Below are 17,657 nucleotides of genomic sequence, written 5' to 3' on the forward strand. Positions count from 1 at the left end.
TCACCTTTTAAATGCTCTCTGAAGAGCAATCCACTCGTGTGGACGAGCCCTTAGACTCTTGGTTGTGGCACATTTATATGGGTAAAAGGACTGTGGCAGGTGTGTGATGAGTATAGAGAGAGTAGGCTCAGGTATTATTTACCTATGCCCCTTTAAGCTCCTGCCACTGGCTGCAAAATTTACTCGTAGTATTTTTTTTTTTTGGAGGGGAGGTAAATAACTGGCCTTGGGTGCCACATGTGTTAGGTATGCCAGTGCATGTCTTGACTTTCGTAGAGTGGGCGTTCTACTTCCAGATTAACTTTGACAAGTTAATGCGCATACGACTAGTTACTATTTTTTCTCTTCTGAGAGTGAATTTAAGAAATAGAAATTTGTTCGTTCCCAGTAGAGTTGAGAAATATTTTCCATCCTTGCCCTTCAATTTTTTTTTTTTTTTACTCGCTTTGGTTGAAATCGATTGTCAAATCGTTCCCTTTAACTCTTAGTTCATGGAAAGAATGTGTGGAAAACAGCAATTTTCCAACAAAATTATACAGGTGTAAGGCCAGCCTAGGACCTTGTAAGAAGTCACTGTGCCATGACAAGAGCCATAAACCAAAGAGGTGTATATGACCAAGATTGGAAAAAGACAAGCACACTGGAGTCTGCCATACTGTCTGAGTATCATTTGTTTAAAGGCTCTATTTACCTCATAACATAACCTATTTACATCATAATACCATCTATCCTCTAAACACAGCTTTCTCCAGTGCATCTTTCTCACTCATATACTCCAGAAAGGAGGGATAGTTTGTGCAGTCATAGCGGTCACAAGTACGGACGTATTCCAAAAAGTCTGGAGCCCCTGGAACAATGACATTGTCTGCGAGGATGACAGAGCCCTTTCTGAGCAAACCACATTTCTGTAGAGAAAAAAAAAGACTAATTAGATTAGCATTAGAACATAGATATGCTTTTACATGTCTTCAGAAACTTCAGGGTCCATCAGAAAAAATTAAAAGTCAGCAGCTACAAACAGTGGCGGCTGGTGCTCTAAATTTTTGGGGGGGCGCAAAAAGAAAAATGTAATAGGTATTGCTTCGCGTCAAAAAACGCAGTAAAAAATTGCGTGACTTTGAAGTCATGGTACAGGCATGGCATACGTGATGGTACAGGCATGGCATAGGTGATGGTACAGGCATGGCACAGGTGATGGTACAGGCATGGCACAGATATGGTATAGGCATGGCACAGATATGGTATAGGCATGTCACAGGTCATGGTACAGGAGATGGTATATGCCCCCTTTCAATGCAGTGACCAGCGTACATGCCCCCTTTCAATGCAGAGACCAGTGTACATGCCCCCTTCAATACAGAGTTCAGCGTGCGTGCCCCCTTCAATGCAATGAACATTGTGCTGTGCCCCCTTCAATGCAATAAACACTGTGCTATGCCCCCTTCAATGCAATAAACACTGTGCTGTGCCCCCACAATGCAGAGTTCAGCGTGCATGCCCCCTTCAATGCAACTGTGCTGTGCCCCCTTTAATGCAATGAACACTGTGCTGTGCCCCCTTTAATGCAATGAACAATGTGCTGTGCCCCCTTCAATGCAATAAACACTGTGCTGTGCCCCCTTCAATGCAATAAACACTGTGCTATGCCCCCTTCAATGCAATGAACACTGTGCTGTGCCCCAACAATGCAGAGTTCAGCGTGCATGCCCCCTTCAATGCAACACTGTGCTGTGCCCCCTTCAATGCAATAAACACTGTGCTGTGCCCCCTTCAATGCAATAAACACTGCACTGTGCCCCCTTCAATGCAATAAACACTGTGCTGTGCCCCCTTCAATGCAATAAACACTGTGCTGTGCCCCCTTCAATGCAATAAACACTGTGCCCCCTTCAATGCAATGAACTCTGTGCTGTGCCCCAACAATGCAGAGTTCAGCGTGCATGCCCCCTTCAATGCAACACTGTGCTGTGCCCCCTTCAATGCAATAAACACTGTGCTGTGCCCCCTTCAATGCAATAAACACTGTGCTGTGCCCCCACAATGCAATAAACACTGTGCTGTGCCCCCTTCAATGCAATAAACACTGTGCTGTGCCCCCTTCAATGCAATAAACACTGTGCTGTGCCCCCTTCAATGCAATAAACACTGTGCCCCCTTCAATGCAATGAACTCTGTGCTGTGCCCCAACAATGCAGAGTTCAGCGTGCATGCCCCCTTCAATGCAACTGTGCTGTGCCCCCTTCAATGCAATGAACACTGTGCTGTGCCCCCACAATGCAGAGTTCAGCGTGCATGCCCCCTTCAATGCAACTGTTCCGTGCCCCCATCAATGCAGAGTTCAGCGTGCGAGCCCCTTTCAATGCAGAGTGCCACAGCATTGTCCCCAATCACTGCAGAGCGCCACAGCATTGTCCCCCAATGATTGCAGAGCGCCACAGCATTGTCCCCCAATGATTGCAGAGCGCCACAGCATTGTCCCCCAATGATTGCAGAGCGCCACAGCATTGACCCCCAATGATTGCAGAGCGCCACAGCATTGTCCCCCAATGATTGCAGAGCGCCACAGCATTGTCCCCCAATGATTGCAGAGCGCCACAGCATTGTCCCCCAATGATTGCAGAGCGCCACAGCATTGTCCCCCAATGATTGCAGAGCGCCACAGCATTGTCCCCCAATGATTGCAGAGCGCCACAGCATTGTCCCCCAATGATTGCAGAGCGCCACAGCATTGTCCCCCAATGATTGCAGAGCGCCACAGCATTGTCCCCCAATGATTGCAGAGCGCCACAGCATTGTCCCCCAATGATTGCAGAGCGCCACAGCATTGTACCCCAATGATTGCAGAGTGCCCACAGCATTGTCCCCTAATGATTGCAGAGCGCCACAGCATTGTCCCCCAATGATTGCAGAGCGCCACAGCATTGTCCCCCAATGATTGCAGAGCGCCACAGCATTGTCCCCCAATGATTGCAGAGCGCCACAGCATTGTACCCCAATGATTGCAGAGCGCCACAGCATTGTACCCCAATGATTGCAGAGTGCCCACAGCATTGTCCCCCAATGATTGCAGAGTGCCACAGCATTGTCCCCCAATGATTGCAGAGTGCCACAGCATTGTCCCCTAATGATTGCAGAGCGCCACAGCATTGTCCCCTAATGATTGCAGAGTGCCACAGCATTGTCCCCCAATGATTGCAGAGTGCCACAGCTTTTTCCCCCAATGATTGCAGAGCGCCACAGCATTGTCCCCCAATGATTGCAGAGCGCCACAGCATTGTCCCCCAATGATTGCAGAGCGCCACAGCATTGTCCCCCAATGATTGCAGAGCGCCACAGCATTGTCCCCCAATGATTGCAGAGCGCCACAGCATTGTCCCCCAATGATTGCAGAGCGCCACAGCATTGTCCCCCAATGATTGCAGAGCGCCACTGCATTGTACCACAATGATTGCAGAGCGCCACAGCATTGTACCCCAATGATTGCAGAGTGCCCACAGCATTGTCCCCTAATGATTGCAGAGCGCCACAGCATTGTCCCCCAATGATTGCAGAGCGCCACAGCATTGTCCCCCAATGATTGCAGAGTGCCCACAGCATTGTCCCCCAATGATTGCAGAGTGCCACAGCATTGTCCCCCAATGATTGCAGAGCGCCACAGCATTGTCCCCCAATGATTGCAGAGCGCCACAGCATTGTCCCCCAATGATTGCAGAGCGCCAGCATTGTCCCCCAATGATTGCAGAGTGTCAGCGTGCGTGCTCCGTTCAAACTTACCTGGCGGCGGCGCGGCTCAGCTTCTTCCTCCTCTTCTGCGGCGGGTCCTTCTCCCTCGTCGTCTCGGCGGCGGGAACCGGCGGGCGGCCTCTCCTCTTCTCTGAGCGGCGGTGACGGTGAGTGATTGACGCACGCACCGGCACCGCCCCCATTGCGACGTCAGCGATATCCTGGATGATGATTGGTCCAGGCTGTAGACTGGACCAATCACAGCCAGGATATCAGAAAGTGGGGGTGTCCAACCGCAAAGACTTGCGCCCAGGATACCCCCCTACCTCCCCAGAAGGCAGCCAATCGGCGCCTCTTCTGGGAGGTAACCCCACCCCCCCCCCCCCAGCCACCAGTTCCTTGGGTTCAGGCCGGCGAACCCAATTTTTTTTTTGAACAACTTTATTTGTTCGTTTTGTTTTTTTTTTTTTTTTTTTTTTCGTTTTTTTTTTTCTTTTTTTTTTTAGGGGTAGGGGGGGCGGCGCCCTGGCGCCCCCTATGCACGGGCCGCCACTGGCTACAAATACTGTACAGTAAGGGAAAAAAGTATTTGATCCACTTTGTACGTTTGCCCACTGACAAAGAAATGATCAGTCTATAATTTTAATGGTAGGTTTATTTTAACAGTGAGAGGCAGAATAACAACAAACATATTCAGAAAAATGCATTTTACAAAAAAAAGTTATAAATTGATTTGTATTTTAATTAAATAAGTATTTGATCCCCTTTAAATCAGCAAGACTTCTGGTTCCCAGGTGTCTTCTATACAGGTAACAAGCTGAGATTAGGAGCACTGTCTTAAAGTAGTGCTCCTAATATCAGCTTGTTACCTGTTTAAAAGATATTTGTCCACATAAGCAATCAATCAGATTCCAATCTCGCCACCATGGCCAAGACCAAAGAGCTGTCCAATGATGTCAGGGACAAGACTGAAGACCTACATAAGTCTGGAATTGCCTACAAAACCATGGCCAAGGAGCTTGGTGAGAGGGTGACAACAGTTGGTGCTATTATTCCCAAATGGAATATAACTGTCAATCTCCCTCGGTCTGGGGCTCCAAGCAAAATCTCACCTCGTGGAGTTTCAATGATCATGAGAACGGAGAACTACATGGGAGATTCTTGTCAATAATCTCAAGGCAGCTGGGACCATAGTCACCAAGAAAACAATTGGTAACACACTACACAGTGAAGGTCTGAAATCCTGCAGTGCCCACAAGGTCCCCCAGCTCAAGAAAGCACGTGTACAGGCCCATCTGAAGTCTGCTAATGAAGATCTGAATGATTCAAAGGAAAACTGGGTGAAAGTGTTGTGGTCAGATGAGGCCAAAATCAAGCTCTTTGGCATCAACTTAACTCGCCGTGTTTGGAGGAGGAAGAATGCTGCCTATGACCCCAAGAACACCATTCCCACCGTCAAACATGAGTGTGGAAACATTATGCTTTGGGGGTATTTTTCTGCTAAGGGGACAGGACAACTTCCCCACATCAAAGGGACGATGGACATGGCCATATACCATCAAATTTTGGGTAAGAACCTCCTTCCCTCAGCTGGGGCATTGAAAATGGATCGTGGGTGGGTATTCCAGCATGACAATGACCCAAAACACACGGCCAAGGCAACAAAGGATTGGCTCAAGAAGAAGCACATTAAGGTCCTGGAGTGGCCTAGCCAGTCTCCAGACCTTAATCCCATAGAAATATGTGGAGGGAGTTACCAAATGTCACCCTCGAACCCTTATTGACTTAGGGAGGATCTGCAAAGACAAGTGGGACAAAATCCCTCCTGAGATGTGTGCAAATCTGGTGGCCAACTACAAGAAACGTCTGACCTCTGTGATTACCAACAAGGGTTTTGCCCCCAAGTACTAAGTCATGTTTTGCGAAAGAGTCAAATAATTATTTCACACAATAAAATGCAACTCAATTGATAACTTTTTTGAATTGCATTTTTCTGGATATTTTTGTTGTTTTTCTGTCTCTCACTGTTAAAATAAACCTACCATTAAAATTTATAGACTGATCATTTCTTTGTCAGTGAGGAAACATACAAAATCAGCAGGGGATCAAATACTTTTTTCCCTCACTGTGGCTGCTGACTTTTAATATTAGGTCACTTACCTGTCCAGCGGTGTCCTCAACCGAGCCGATTCTTCAATCGGTTATCAAGTGCCGGTGCCAACATTGTTACAATGGGAAACTAGCAGTAAAGCCTTGTGGCTTCACAGCTGGTTTTTATTGGTGCATGCGCGGAGCTCTGTCAGGGCTGTTTCCCTTGAGAATACTTGTGCCTAAGTGATTAGAATGTTGAATGGGTGCACTACAACTGGGTACACACTGTTCGAAAATTGGCTGGTTCAGCAGGAACTTAAATGATTTTAGCAAATGGCTGCAATATAACAAAGAGTGAAAAATTTAAGGGGGTCTGAATACTTTCCGTACCCACTGTATATTTGTTTTGTTCTTGGGCCTGAATACAATTTACTTTGAAACTTCCCCTCTGCTGGGAATGTAAAGGGTTTTCTAGAAAATGCTAAATTACAAAAAAAAAAAGTAGCAGAGTGCATTCTGGTATGTGAGTATGCCTAGACACACCTGTACATACATCCTTATAGCTTTATATCTATAATGTGAGATCTAAGGCAGCAATGCAGATATACAGCTATAAGGTCATATGCACCGGAGTTTCTAGGAGAATTGGTTATGTCATTATTGTGCTTCTTAGTGGCAAAGCTAGACGTTTTTTCACCCAGGGCAAAGACTCAGTTCGGCGCACCCCCACCCACCCAAAAGAGAGGTTCTCCATCAACACACCCTCACATAAATCAGCCATAGGATGGTAATAAATATATACAGTATATATTTTAGGCATGTCAAAAATTTTGTAATAGTGTGTTAGGATTGAGTTCACCTGCTGGTGGCACTGTGTTGCCCTGGGCTGTATGCTGCAGTTTCAATGCCTACCAGCAGGTGTCTCCCAGAAAACAGCAGGCTTCTATGATCACTTACAACTGTGTTCAGCTGCCAGGTGGCTATTTAAGGCTGATCCTCCCTTTTCCAGGCGCGTCACTATTTTGATTGCCTCCTTGCTGTCTGAACCAAGTGTCTGTGATCCTGATCCAAACCCTGATCTATCCTGTACCCCTTGCCTTGCTCCTGCTCTCTGCTTTGTATCCAGTCATCCAGTCTAGTTTGCCCTCTTCCTTGCTTCCCTGCTCCCCTTGTCCTGTATAGTGTATATATTTGTAGATAGTTGGTTCTTTAGTTATTGTGTCTTTGGGGTTGGTTTTTGTTTACTGGCATTTGCTTTGTTCACTGTTGCTGTGTATGTTTGTTTTGTGGTTCACTATAATAAATTTTACTTTAAGGGTCCTTTCACACGGCCGCTCCGTGTGTCCGCAAATCATCCCATCCGTTTGCGGATGATTTGCGGACATAATGTAAGTAAAGGCACTGCGGATGTCAGCGGAATACCATACGCTGACATCCGATTTTCCTCCTTTCAGTTCTGTTCCATTTTTTCGAATGGAACAGAACCCCATTTTTTCTTCCGTGTAAAAAACAGAAAGGAAGGAAAATCGGATGTCAGCGGTGTCATCCGCTGACATCCGCAGTGCCATATACTTACATTATGTCTGCATATCATCCGCAAATGGATAGGATGATATGCGGGCACACGGAGCGGATGACAGAAATGTCATCCGCTCCGTGGAAAAAAAAAAAAAAAAAAAGTCCCGCAGCGGAGCTCTCACACGGAGCGGCCGTGTGAAAGGACCCTAAGGCTATCTATATTGTTTTGGTGTGTAGCTACATGTGTCTGGTTTCCCTAGCTGCTGCTGAACCCTGACATAGTGACTCACTCACTGCTCAATGTAGCATGAAGGCCTACACAACCACTGCAAAAGCCTCACTTCCATAGTGGATTAGGAGGGGCCCCGTTGGGAAAGCAGAAGTGAGCCAAGATGTTTTTACTAAGGCCTGCTTCTGTGCGCTCTTCTTTCATCCCAGGAGCATTTCTCCTAATCCACCAAAGAGAGTCTTGAAATCACCTCATAAAGCTGCTTTTTTCTGACCTGGTGGATAGGGTTGACACCTTTTCTTCAAGCCAAACCCAAATACTTGAGCGGTGCACAGCAATTTTTTCTTTTTGTAATATACACCATAGGATTGTAAAAGATCCGGGACACCTTTGGGTGCCCCAAGCTAGAGTGTAGAGTAGTGATGTGGTGCGTGTAGCGGTGAACAGTGGGTGTGCCCAAACTGCTTTAAGAGTGGGAGGGGCTTAAATAAAACAAAAGTATTTTTGTACCTATATAATAAATGTCACTGTAAAACTATGAACTCAGCCTACCTTAAAAATGGACAGTGTCAGTAGGGCAGTGGTTGGTGTCAGTAGGGCAGTGGATGGTGTCAGCAGAGCAGTGGACGGTGTCAGTAGGGCAGAGGTTGGTGTCAGTAGGGCAGTAGTTGGTGTCAATCAGCAGTGCAGTAGACGGTGTCAGTAGGGCAGAAGTTGGTGTCGGTATAGCATTAGACGGTGTCAGTAGGGCAGTAGTTGGTGTCAGTCAGCAGTGCAGTGGATGGTGTCAGTAGGGCAGTGGATGGTGTCAGTAGAGCAGTGGATGATGTCAGTGGGGCAGAGGACGGTGTTAGTGGGGCAGAGGACAGTGCCAGAGGGGCAGTGGACATTGTCAGCAGTTTGGGCAGCAGAATTAAGCAGAACCTGGAGAGGACGGGCAGTGGGGCAGCATTTACTAGAACGATCAGCTGTATTTTTCTCCTGCCACCACTGAATGTCGCCAGTAGAGCAGTATAATGAAAAATTGCATCTTTTAAAATGACAACTTTGGGGGTGCTGACCACTGCTGAAAACTTAAAGTGATTGTAAAGTCTCATTATAAAAAAAAAAAAAAAAACAGACATATTATACTTACCTGCTCTGTGCAGTTGGTTTTGCCCAGATCCTCCTCTCCTCAGGTCTCTCTTCTGTGCCCCTGGCCCCCTTCCTCCTGTTGAGTGCCCCCACTGCACGCAGCTTGCTATGGGGGCACCTGAGCCGAGTCACAGCTTTGTGTGTGTCTATTCAGACATGTACCCCTGCCCCCTCTCTCTCCTGATTCGCTGACTGACTTTGATTGAGAGCAGCGGGAGCCTATCGCACCGCGCTGCTGTCTCAGTCAATGAGAAGGGGAGTCCCGGGTAGCTGGGAAACTCCTGCAACATCGCTAGATAAAGATGGGCTCAGGTAAGTATTGGGGGAGCTCCTGCATTAAGATTTAAAAAAACCTTCTGCCTTTACAATCCCTTTAAAAATAATAGTAAATCTGCTTAAAAAAAAAAAAAACCTTGAAGATTTTTCTCCTGACATAGAAAACAAGGGGTCAGCTTTAAAAAAAAAAAAGAGGAGAAAACAAAAAGTGCATTGTGTGTGGAACTTTCATTGCTGACAGACAGCAGGCACCGCAAACCATTAAAAGAGAGTGCCATCCGTCTCATCCTATCTTTTCTCCCTGATGCTACCCCGATGCCCAATCGCCTCAGCTCTCCTCGCCCGATCTTCTGCAGCTGTAGCACTTGTGATGTGGAGGACATGGGGACCAGGGGAGCAGCAGGGAGAGAAGATGAGATGAGGCGCCCTCTTTTATTGCAGCGCCAGGGCAGATCGCCCCCCTTAGTTTCGGCCCTGGTGCTTCTTACTGTTCTCCTTGCTGGAGGAGAGGAAGCAACTTGAAGCCTATACCAAGGTGGCTGCCTCCACACAGAGATACAGTGCAGAACAAGGTATGGTAAGAGAGTAATAAGAGAAATATCAGCTGCAGGGAGACCACAGGAAATCCTGGGGACTAGGATTAAACTGGAACTCCAGCTTGCTCCCGAGCCTACATTCAACTTGAAAGACGAGTGGTGCTAGAGCTTAGAGGCAGAGGCGTAACTAGAACCTTCAGGGCCCCGGTGCAAGAAACCATGAAGAGCCCCCCAGACTGGCCGGGGCCCTTCCCTTCAAGCCTGGAGCTCTTCCCACTGATCCTGGGGCCCTTTAATCTCGTTGCGGGGCCCTTTATTACGGTCCCACCGTGGGACCCTGTCACAAGTTCTGCAGTGGGCCCCCTTCCTGCCGTCTTGGGGCCTCCCCATGGTGGTGGAATGCCAGGGCCTGCTCGCAAGTGTGACCTTTGCTATCCTGGAAGTTTACCCACTGGTGTCAGTCATTTTTTTTTGGTATTATTTTTTTTTATTTTATTTTATATTTTTACAATGTCACTGACTATGACTATGTCCATTCAGAAAAGGAAGGAGCTGGTAAATTACATATTTACCGACCCCTTCCTGATTCTCTATTGTGACACATTCCCTGCAGCAGCTTGCAGGAGAGGGAAGGGAGCACAGTGGTGGGAGGGGGGGGGGATCAGGGGAGAACACAGGGGCCCAGAGACAGCAGAACACAAGTGAACTGGATAAGAGGAGTGGCGGGGGCAGCATACAGAGGAACCAATCTCCTCCATTTTCCTCCTGAGCTACAGGAGGAAAAAGGAGGACAGTGATTTCTCTACATGCCACCCCCGCCCCCCCCTCCTATCCAGGTGTACAGGGGAGCCACACAGGCCCCCTGGAGCATGGGGCCCGGTTGCAATTGCAACCTCTGAAACCCCTGTAGTTACGCCCCTGCTTACAGGACTTTCTGCGGGGAGACAGCACTGGAGAGGAGGTGAGTGTGAATCACGATTGTGAAAAAATATGGCAATGTTATTGGTAACATGGGAAAGGCCATGAATAGAAACCATATGCTTTTTGTCTGATCATGCAGTCTTCCTATAGCAATTCTTATCAGAATATATGGATGTACATGGTACACGGGCTACCACTGACCTCCAGAAGTTGGGTATCTTGTAAATATTTTTCCTTCCAGTGATCCACAAATACAAAATCCAGAGTGTCTACTTCATATTTCTTCTTCAGCTGGGGGATAATATCTTGTGTGTTGCCTTCCAATATCTGAACCTGAAAATCAATTGAAAACTTTCTTAACACAGCATAGATACTTCTAAACTACTGAACGCTACATATTATATATTATATAAGTCAAAGCAATTACTGCAAAAGATATCTAGCTCTAAGATTCCATGATCTACCTACAGATATGCCAGTTTCCCTTTTTTTTATGAAAAGCCCTGACAAATTACGCAGCGTTTTACATATTGTACATTCACATCAGTCCCTGCCCTCAAGGAGTTTAAAATCCTAAGGTTCCTAACTGACATGCATATATACACACACATACCAGAGCTCATTTGGAACGGAGCCAATTAATGTATAAATGTGTGTCTTTGGAGTGTGGAAGGAAACCCACACAAGCACAGGTAAAACATGCAAACTCCATGCACAAAAACTTCCCTTCTCCCCAGCTTGCTGAATGGTTATCGAAGAAGCAGCAGTGGAGTCATAACTTTGCTCTCCCTCTCCCCCCTGTCAAAATGTTCTGTCAGTACATGTACAGTATATTGCAACCCACTTGACTGGGCCTTAGTGCTAGCCCTCCCTTTCCCATCTTGACAGCTGTTGTAGGTGTGATTTTTAGAGTCTGATATCAACACAAATTAAGCTACTTACACTAGCACTTACTCTACAGAAGCAGCAGTACATCACGGTCAAGAACTCATTCCAGCTTGCTGCCTAGCCAGTAAAGGAGAAGCTGCAGAGTAATTATGTTACCCCCCTGCTATTTCATATTTCCTGTCAACACATGTTCATGCAGCAGTACAGCCTGATTGCTTCCTATTGATGGCTCTCCCTCTCCCATTCTGGGAAATTGCTGTGCATGTGAATTTCAGAAACCTGATATCAAGACAAATTTGGGTACACACACTAATTCGATTTAATTCCAGGCAATTGGCATGTTTTACAAACAGTTGGGAAAATAATTATTTGATCCCCTGCAGATTTTGTACGTTTGCCCACCTACAAAGAAATTAATGGTCTATCATTTTTATCATAGGTGTATTTTAAATGATAGGGACAGAATATAAACCAAAAATGCAAAAAAACACATGATACCAATGTTATAAAATGAGTTGCAGTTCAGTGAGTAAAATAAGTATTTGATTCCCAAGCAAACGTGACCTATTACTTAGTAACATAGTAGTTAAGGTTGAATAAAGACACTCATTTATCCAATTCATCCTGTGTAGGTGGGTGTGTCAGTGATGATAATCATTTCCCATATACTTGTATATTGTGTTTTTTGAGATGCACATCCAAGAGTCTTTTAAAAGTATCCATACTCCCAGCTGATACCACCAATTGTGGAAGAGAGTTCCACATTCTTACCGCCCTGACAGTGAATAACCCCTATGCAGCTTAAGGTTAAAACGCTTCTCCTCCAATCTCATTGTGTGGCCACGTGTCCTCTTACACTCCCTGAGACTGAATAGTTTTTCCCGTATCCTGAGATCACCATTGAGGTATTTGTAAATTGCTATCATGTCCCTTCTCAGGAGTCTCTTTTCCAGGGAGAATAAATTTAGTGCTTGTAGTCGCTCCTCATAATTAAGGTCCTCCAATCCCCTAATTCATTTTGTTGCCCTTCTTTGGACTCTCTCCGGCTCCAGCACATCCCTTCTGAGGATTGGTGACCAGAACTGAACAGAATACTCTAGATGTGCCCGAAACAGAGTTTTATAAAGTGGCAGGATTATAGTTTTATCTCTGGAGTATATCCCATTTTTTATACATTCCAATATTCTGCCTGCTTTGGCAGCTGCCACTTGACAATGCATGCTATTGCTCAGTCTGTCTTCCACTAGGACCCCCAGATCTTCCTTGATTCCCCCAGTGGTTCCCCCCTCTAGTGAGTAGTTTGCATTTATGTTTTTAGCCCCCAAGTGCATTACCTTACATTTCTCTACATTAAACATCACTTGCCATATAGTTGTCCACTCCATTATTTTGTTCAGGTCATTCTGTAAGATTTCTATATCCTGACGTGAAGTTATTGCCCTGCCTTTTTTTTTGTCGTCCACCAAAAAACTAAGATTGAGCTATGTATCCCATCCGCTATATAATTTATGGATAAATTAAACAGAAAAGGTCCATGGACAGAACCTTGGGGTACCCCACTTACCACTCCAGACCAGTCTGAGTACACGTTATTTATCACCACCCTTTGGACGCGCCCCTGTAACTAGTTTTCTATCCAAGAACAGACCTAAGCTTGTAGCATAAAGTTTATGGGGAACTGTATCGAATGCCTAAGCAAAATCCAGATACACCACATCCACAGGCCTCCTACAAAATGGCAGCTCACCTCCTCGTAGAATGTTCACTGATTGGTCTGGCAAGAATGTCCCTTTGTAAACCCATGCTGATTACTACTAATAATACTATTTTCCTCCACAAATTCTTGGATATAGTCCCTTATCATCCCCTCCAATAATTTACCTACTATTGATGTCAGGCTGACTGGCCTGTAGTTCCCCGGAATATGTCTCTGCCCTTTTTTGAATATTGGTACCACATTTGCTTTTCTCCAGTCAACTGGTACAGTTCCAGTCAGCATGCTGTCTGCAAAGATTAGGAACAATGGTCTAGCTATAACCCAAATTAATTCTTTAAGGACTCTTGGGTGTAAGCTATCTGGTCCTGGTGACTTATTTGTGTTAAGCTTATCAAGTCTTTCCTTGATTCCAGCCTCTGTTAGCCACAGCAGTATGTCCTGTGATGTGCTGCTAACAATACTGTTGCGCTCATTATTCCCCTCCTTTTCCTGAGGAGAAGAAAGCTTTTAGTACAGTTGCCTTCTCTGTGTCATCTGTAACCATCCTCATTTCATCGTCTTTTATGTGTGCAGCATGCTCTGACCTCGCTTTTTTTGCTGTTAATATATCTAAAGAATTCCTTGGGAATATTTTTTACTCTCCTCTGCTATGTGACTCTCATAGTCATTTTTAGCCGCCCTGATTTCGTTCTTACATTCCTTGTATTGTTGGAACGCAAAGCATTCTATAAATGGCGCCCATGCTGAGTGGCAGACCTCCTGTGTTCACAAGGGGGTTGACTTACTAAAGGAAAATCCTCTGTACACTGCAAGTGCACTGCAAGTGCACTTGGAAGTGCACATGGAAGTACAGTCGCTATAGATTTGAGGGGGAAGATCGAAATGAGGGGAAGCTCTGTTTATGATTGGATGATATCTATCATCCAATCATGTGCAAGCAAAAATGCTGTTTTTTATTTTCCTTGCATGTCCCCCTCAGATCTACAGTAACTGAACTTTCACATGCACTTCCAAGTGCACTTGCAGTGCACTTGTAGTGCACAGTGGATTTAGTACAATCAAATCCTATGTGTCAAAACGGCTGTTCAGCACGGGACCCAGAAGCTAGTGGAGATAACTGAAGACGCAGTGTCTACTTCAGTGATTTCCAGCTTCCACAGGGATTGGACAGGTACGGTATAAACATAGTTACATTAATCCAAGCTGGACCAATGTAATTATGTACAACATGCCAATGCCTGGAATTTTGTATAAATATGTTTACTTATATTTTAATGAATACACAACTGCATTTGTTATATGGACTTGGAAGTTACTTTTAATAACCAATTAATAGGTTTGCCTGTGTGTTATTAAGACCTGATATTTGTTTCTTTCTTATGGCTATACCTCCTTCACAACATTTTAAAAAGGCAAAAGTAGACTTTACACATCATTTCAGCTTTGTATTTGACAACATTTATACTACCTATGTCATTTCTTTATCCATTAGTACTCCCAAGGATCTGTGTGCACATCTCAATTCTTTATGTCAAATTTGAATGAATGTTATACCTTAGATGTATGAAGACATGCCTTCTCTCGAGCTAAAACTCTGATTGATCTCTATACATAGTCTGAACACTGAAAACTATGGTTACCAGTGCAAACAATAACAAAGGGTGCTGTAAACCTCTCTTTAAGTTTATCTATGGTTAATGAATAATATTAGAACACTTTTGCTTTCCTGCATCCCCAAAGACCCATCCTATTTACCAGATCCAGGCAATGTTGTTCTCTATCTCTTCCCCAGACAAAGAGACTGCAACTGCAGCCTGGATTAGGGATTTAAAGCTAGATCTCACCAATGAAGACTGGTTCTGTATGAAAATTAACCTCCCTAAAGGATCTGTTAATGTCAACATCCAAGAAACAAACTATTAAATATGTAGTCACTGGTACTGCACCCCCACATGCCTCCACGCCATCTTCCCTGCCGTCGGACACTTGTTGGCGTTGCCAAACCGACAAAGGGATGCTTTTACATATATGGTGGTCCTGCCCTTGGATATGCCCTTTCTGGAAGACTATCCACTCAGCGATCACACAGAGCACAGACGGGGACCTACCTTTTGAATCAGCCACTTTTCTGCTACACTGCTTGGACATGCCCCCTCTAAATATAAACAATCCCTTACTATTCACCTGTTGAATGCAGCCAAAATGCTTATTATAAAGTACTGGTGTTCCACAAAGACTCCGGGACTCACTGAATAGTTCCACCTTATGGGTGGGAGAGATGTAGGAACTGGAACGCACGAGAAGCATAACTATGACGTCATACTTTTTCTACTTGGACATGCTGGTTCCCATTTAAGGACTCAGACCTCTATAAACAACACCACCCCCCTTGAAGGATCTATCTCGGTCCTGTTCTCAACCCCCGTTTGACAGAACTCCAGCTTAGCCCCACTGGCCAAACGGCAGGCCAGCCAATATCCCCCGGGGCTTCAACGCTCTACTCTCTCCCCTGTTTTCTTCATCCTATCTATATTTTTCTTCCTCACAGATTTTGAAGTCTACAGTTTTAGTAAATCCACCCCTATGTGAAGTGCGTTGCAGTGGCATTCACTGTAACTTGCACCTTAACGCATTCTACAGTAGAGCCAAATGCCTTATGAATTGGCTGCCATAACAGTGTACATTAACTCGCACTAATACACCACAATGGTATGCTTTGACGTAAAGGGGCTCAAGTTTTTTTTTAATGCAAGCAGTGTATCAATGTAACTTTGTATCAGCCTCTAGTAATCTCTGTACAGCAGTGCTCAGAGTGGGAGTGGAAGAAGCAGCTAATGAACCAATCGGTTCATGTGCTGACAAGGAGCATGCTGATAGGGCAGACAGCAGAGTGACAGAGAGTGAGCTCATCACTGCGCTGCTTCTACTTCCCTGTCCAGTCACAGACTGGTGGAGGGACCATTACAGCGTGGGCTGAGAGTTAAAACGGACTGTATAATGCTTGCTGTCATTCAATCCATGAGACTGAGGACATCTAGTGGTGCGAAACAAGTTCTTCAGATTAAATAAAAATTGCAGTTAAAGATGCTTTTTTGTTTTATCTTTTAATGGAGTATGCATTTTTTTAAATATTTTTGACTGGTATTTTGTTTACTGTCCATAATGTCACAAACATCTGCTCTACTCTCTGAGATGAAAATAGGGAGACAGCTTCTGTGCTGTGTTGGACAGTGAAACTGTCTTGCACAGAGGCCTTATGTCCTTATTTCTGAGACTAGGGTGCATGCATTGAGGCTCAGCATCCATTGCCTGTAAATAAACTACCGAGACACAAAAGGCTGGCTGGATCTAAAACTACCATTACTGTAAAAAAAAAAAAAAAAAAAAGTATAGCAATTTATAGCAGATATAGAGGCAATACTTTATTTCTAATGTAGGAACTAATGTAAAAGTGCACTATTCCTTTAAAGTACAGTGCCCTTAAAACATATTAAAAGTATTTCCCCTGTTCAACTAAAATAATGCTTGCTGACTTTACCTTTCTACTTTAAATGATTCACGTTAGTGTGGCTCTGGACTTAACATCTGGTAGGCCTGGAGTCAGCAGATGCTTCTTATATGCCTCCAAGAGTGCCATCTCCCTGCCAACAGGGATTGTGGAAACCCATCGTAATGGCACAGCAGGTGTGTAAAATCAACAACTCAATTGCAGAAATTTCACCAACAGAGTCTCTTGGAGACATAATAAACTCGCCTATCAAAAACTAAAATAGTGCTTTAACAGTTAACAAGCTACTGTATCTAGAAGAGTGTGGTAAAACATACCTTGTCTTTAAGTCCAGCAAATTCAATTATCTGTTTGGCTACAGCAGCATATGCGGGGTTAAACTCTACAGTAAAAAAACGAGCTCCAGGCTTTAAGAGTCGTGCTATTCGGACTGTTGAGTATCCACAGTATGTGCCCAGTTCAAGTAATGTGTTTGGGTTGGTCTCTTTCACTACATTGTCCAGGATCAGGCCTGTAACAAATACACAAAACATGACATATAAAATGGTTAAAAGTAAAATATTTACAGTATAAAATATTTAACTCTGGCTTAAAAATAATTCTAAACAAGTAAGCAATCTTAACTCAAGTGAGTACCTTCCATTACTCTCAGCCACACCAAATTCCTTTCTTTTTGCTGCTGTAATCCCACTTCCTGTTAGAGGGTGGCTACATTTGTTCTTCAAAGTCCCACTCTATGCACAAATGTCTAGCCACCTTCTCTTGCTTTATCCTGAGCTGGACTATGGACTATAGGGTTTGAAGTGTGTGCAGTGTACATGGTGGCAAGCAATATGCATGGCTTGTTCCAAATAAACAGAAGAGGGGGAAAACAGAAATCCTGGAGCTCATGGAGGGCATTACAAGAAGGCATAAAAACACAGTAAGAAACAATTTCAGGAAAAATAGACTACAGGGCATTAAGTCTTGGATGTGCATGGATTATGTTTGGAGAATAATGCAGTTTAGTGCATTTTTAACCCCTTCACGCCGACCAAACACATATATGCAGCCTCACTGGACAGTGTTTTTTTTCCCGTGTGCACCGCATATTTGCGTATCTCCCTTTGTGCTGGG

At 44.8% G+C, this 17,657-nt stretch overlaps 1 protein-coding gene across 2 annotated transcripts in view; it reads right to left on the reverse strand.

Moving 5' to 3' along the window:
- Positions 1-710: 710 nt before the first annotated feature.
- LOC309563768 (catechol O-methyltransferase-like) overlaps positions 711-17,657 on the reverse strand; it is a 130,646-nt gene continuing 113,699 nt past the window's right edge. For both annotated transcript variants that reach the window (XM_082268369.1, XM_082268368.1), the window contains exons 3-5: positions 16,859-17,052; positions 10,630-10,761; positions 711-905 (exon numbers count right to left, since the gene is read on the reverse strand). In XM_082268369.1, the coding sequence (XP_082124495.1) occupies positions 726-905; positions 10,630-10,761; positions 16,859-17,052 (506 nt within the window). In that variant the 3' untranslated portion in view covers positions 711-725. The remainder of the gene's footprint in view (positions 906-10,629; positions 10,762-16,858; positions 17,053-17,657) is intronic.

Source organism: Pelophylax lessonae (assembly GCF_965119305.1).
Source record: "Pelophylax lessonae genome assembly, chromosome: 1".
Classification (NCBI taxonomy): domain Eukaryota; kingdom Metazoa; phylum Chordata; class Amphibia; order Anura; family Ranidae; genus Pelophylax; species Pelophylax lessonae.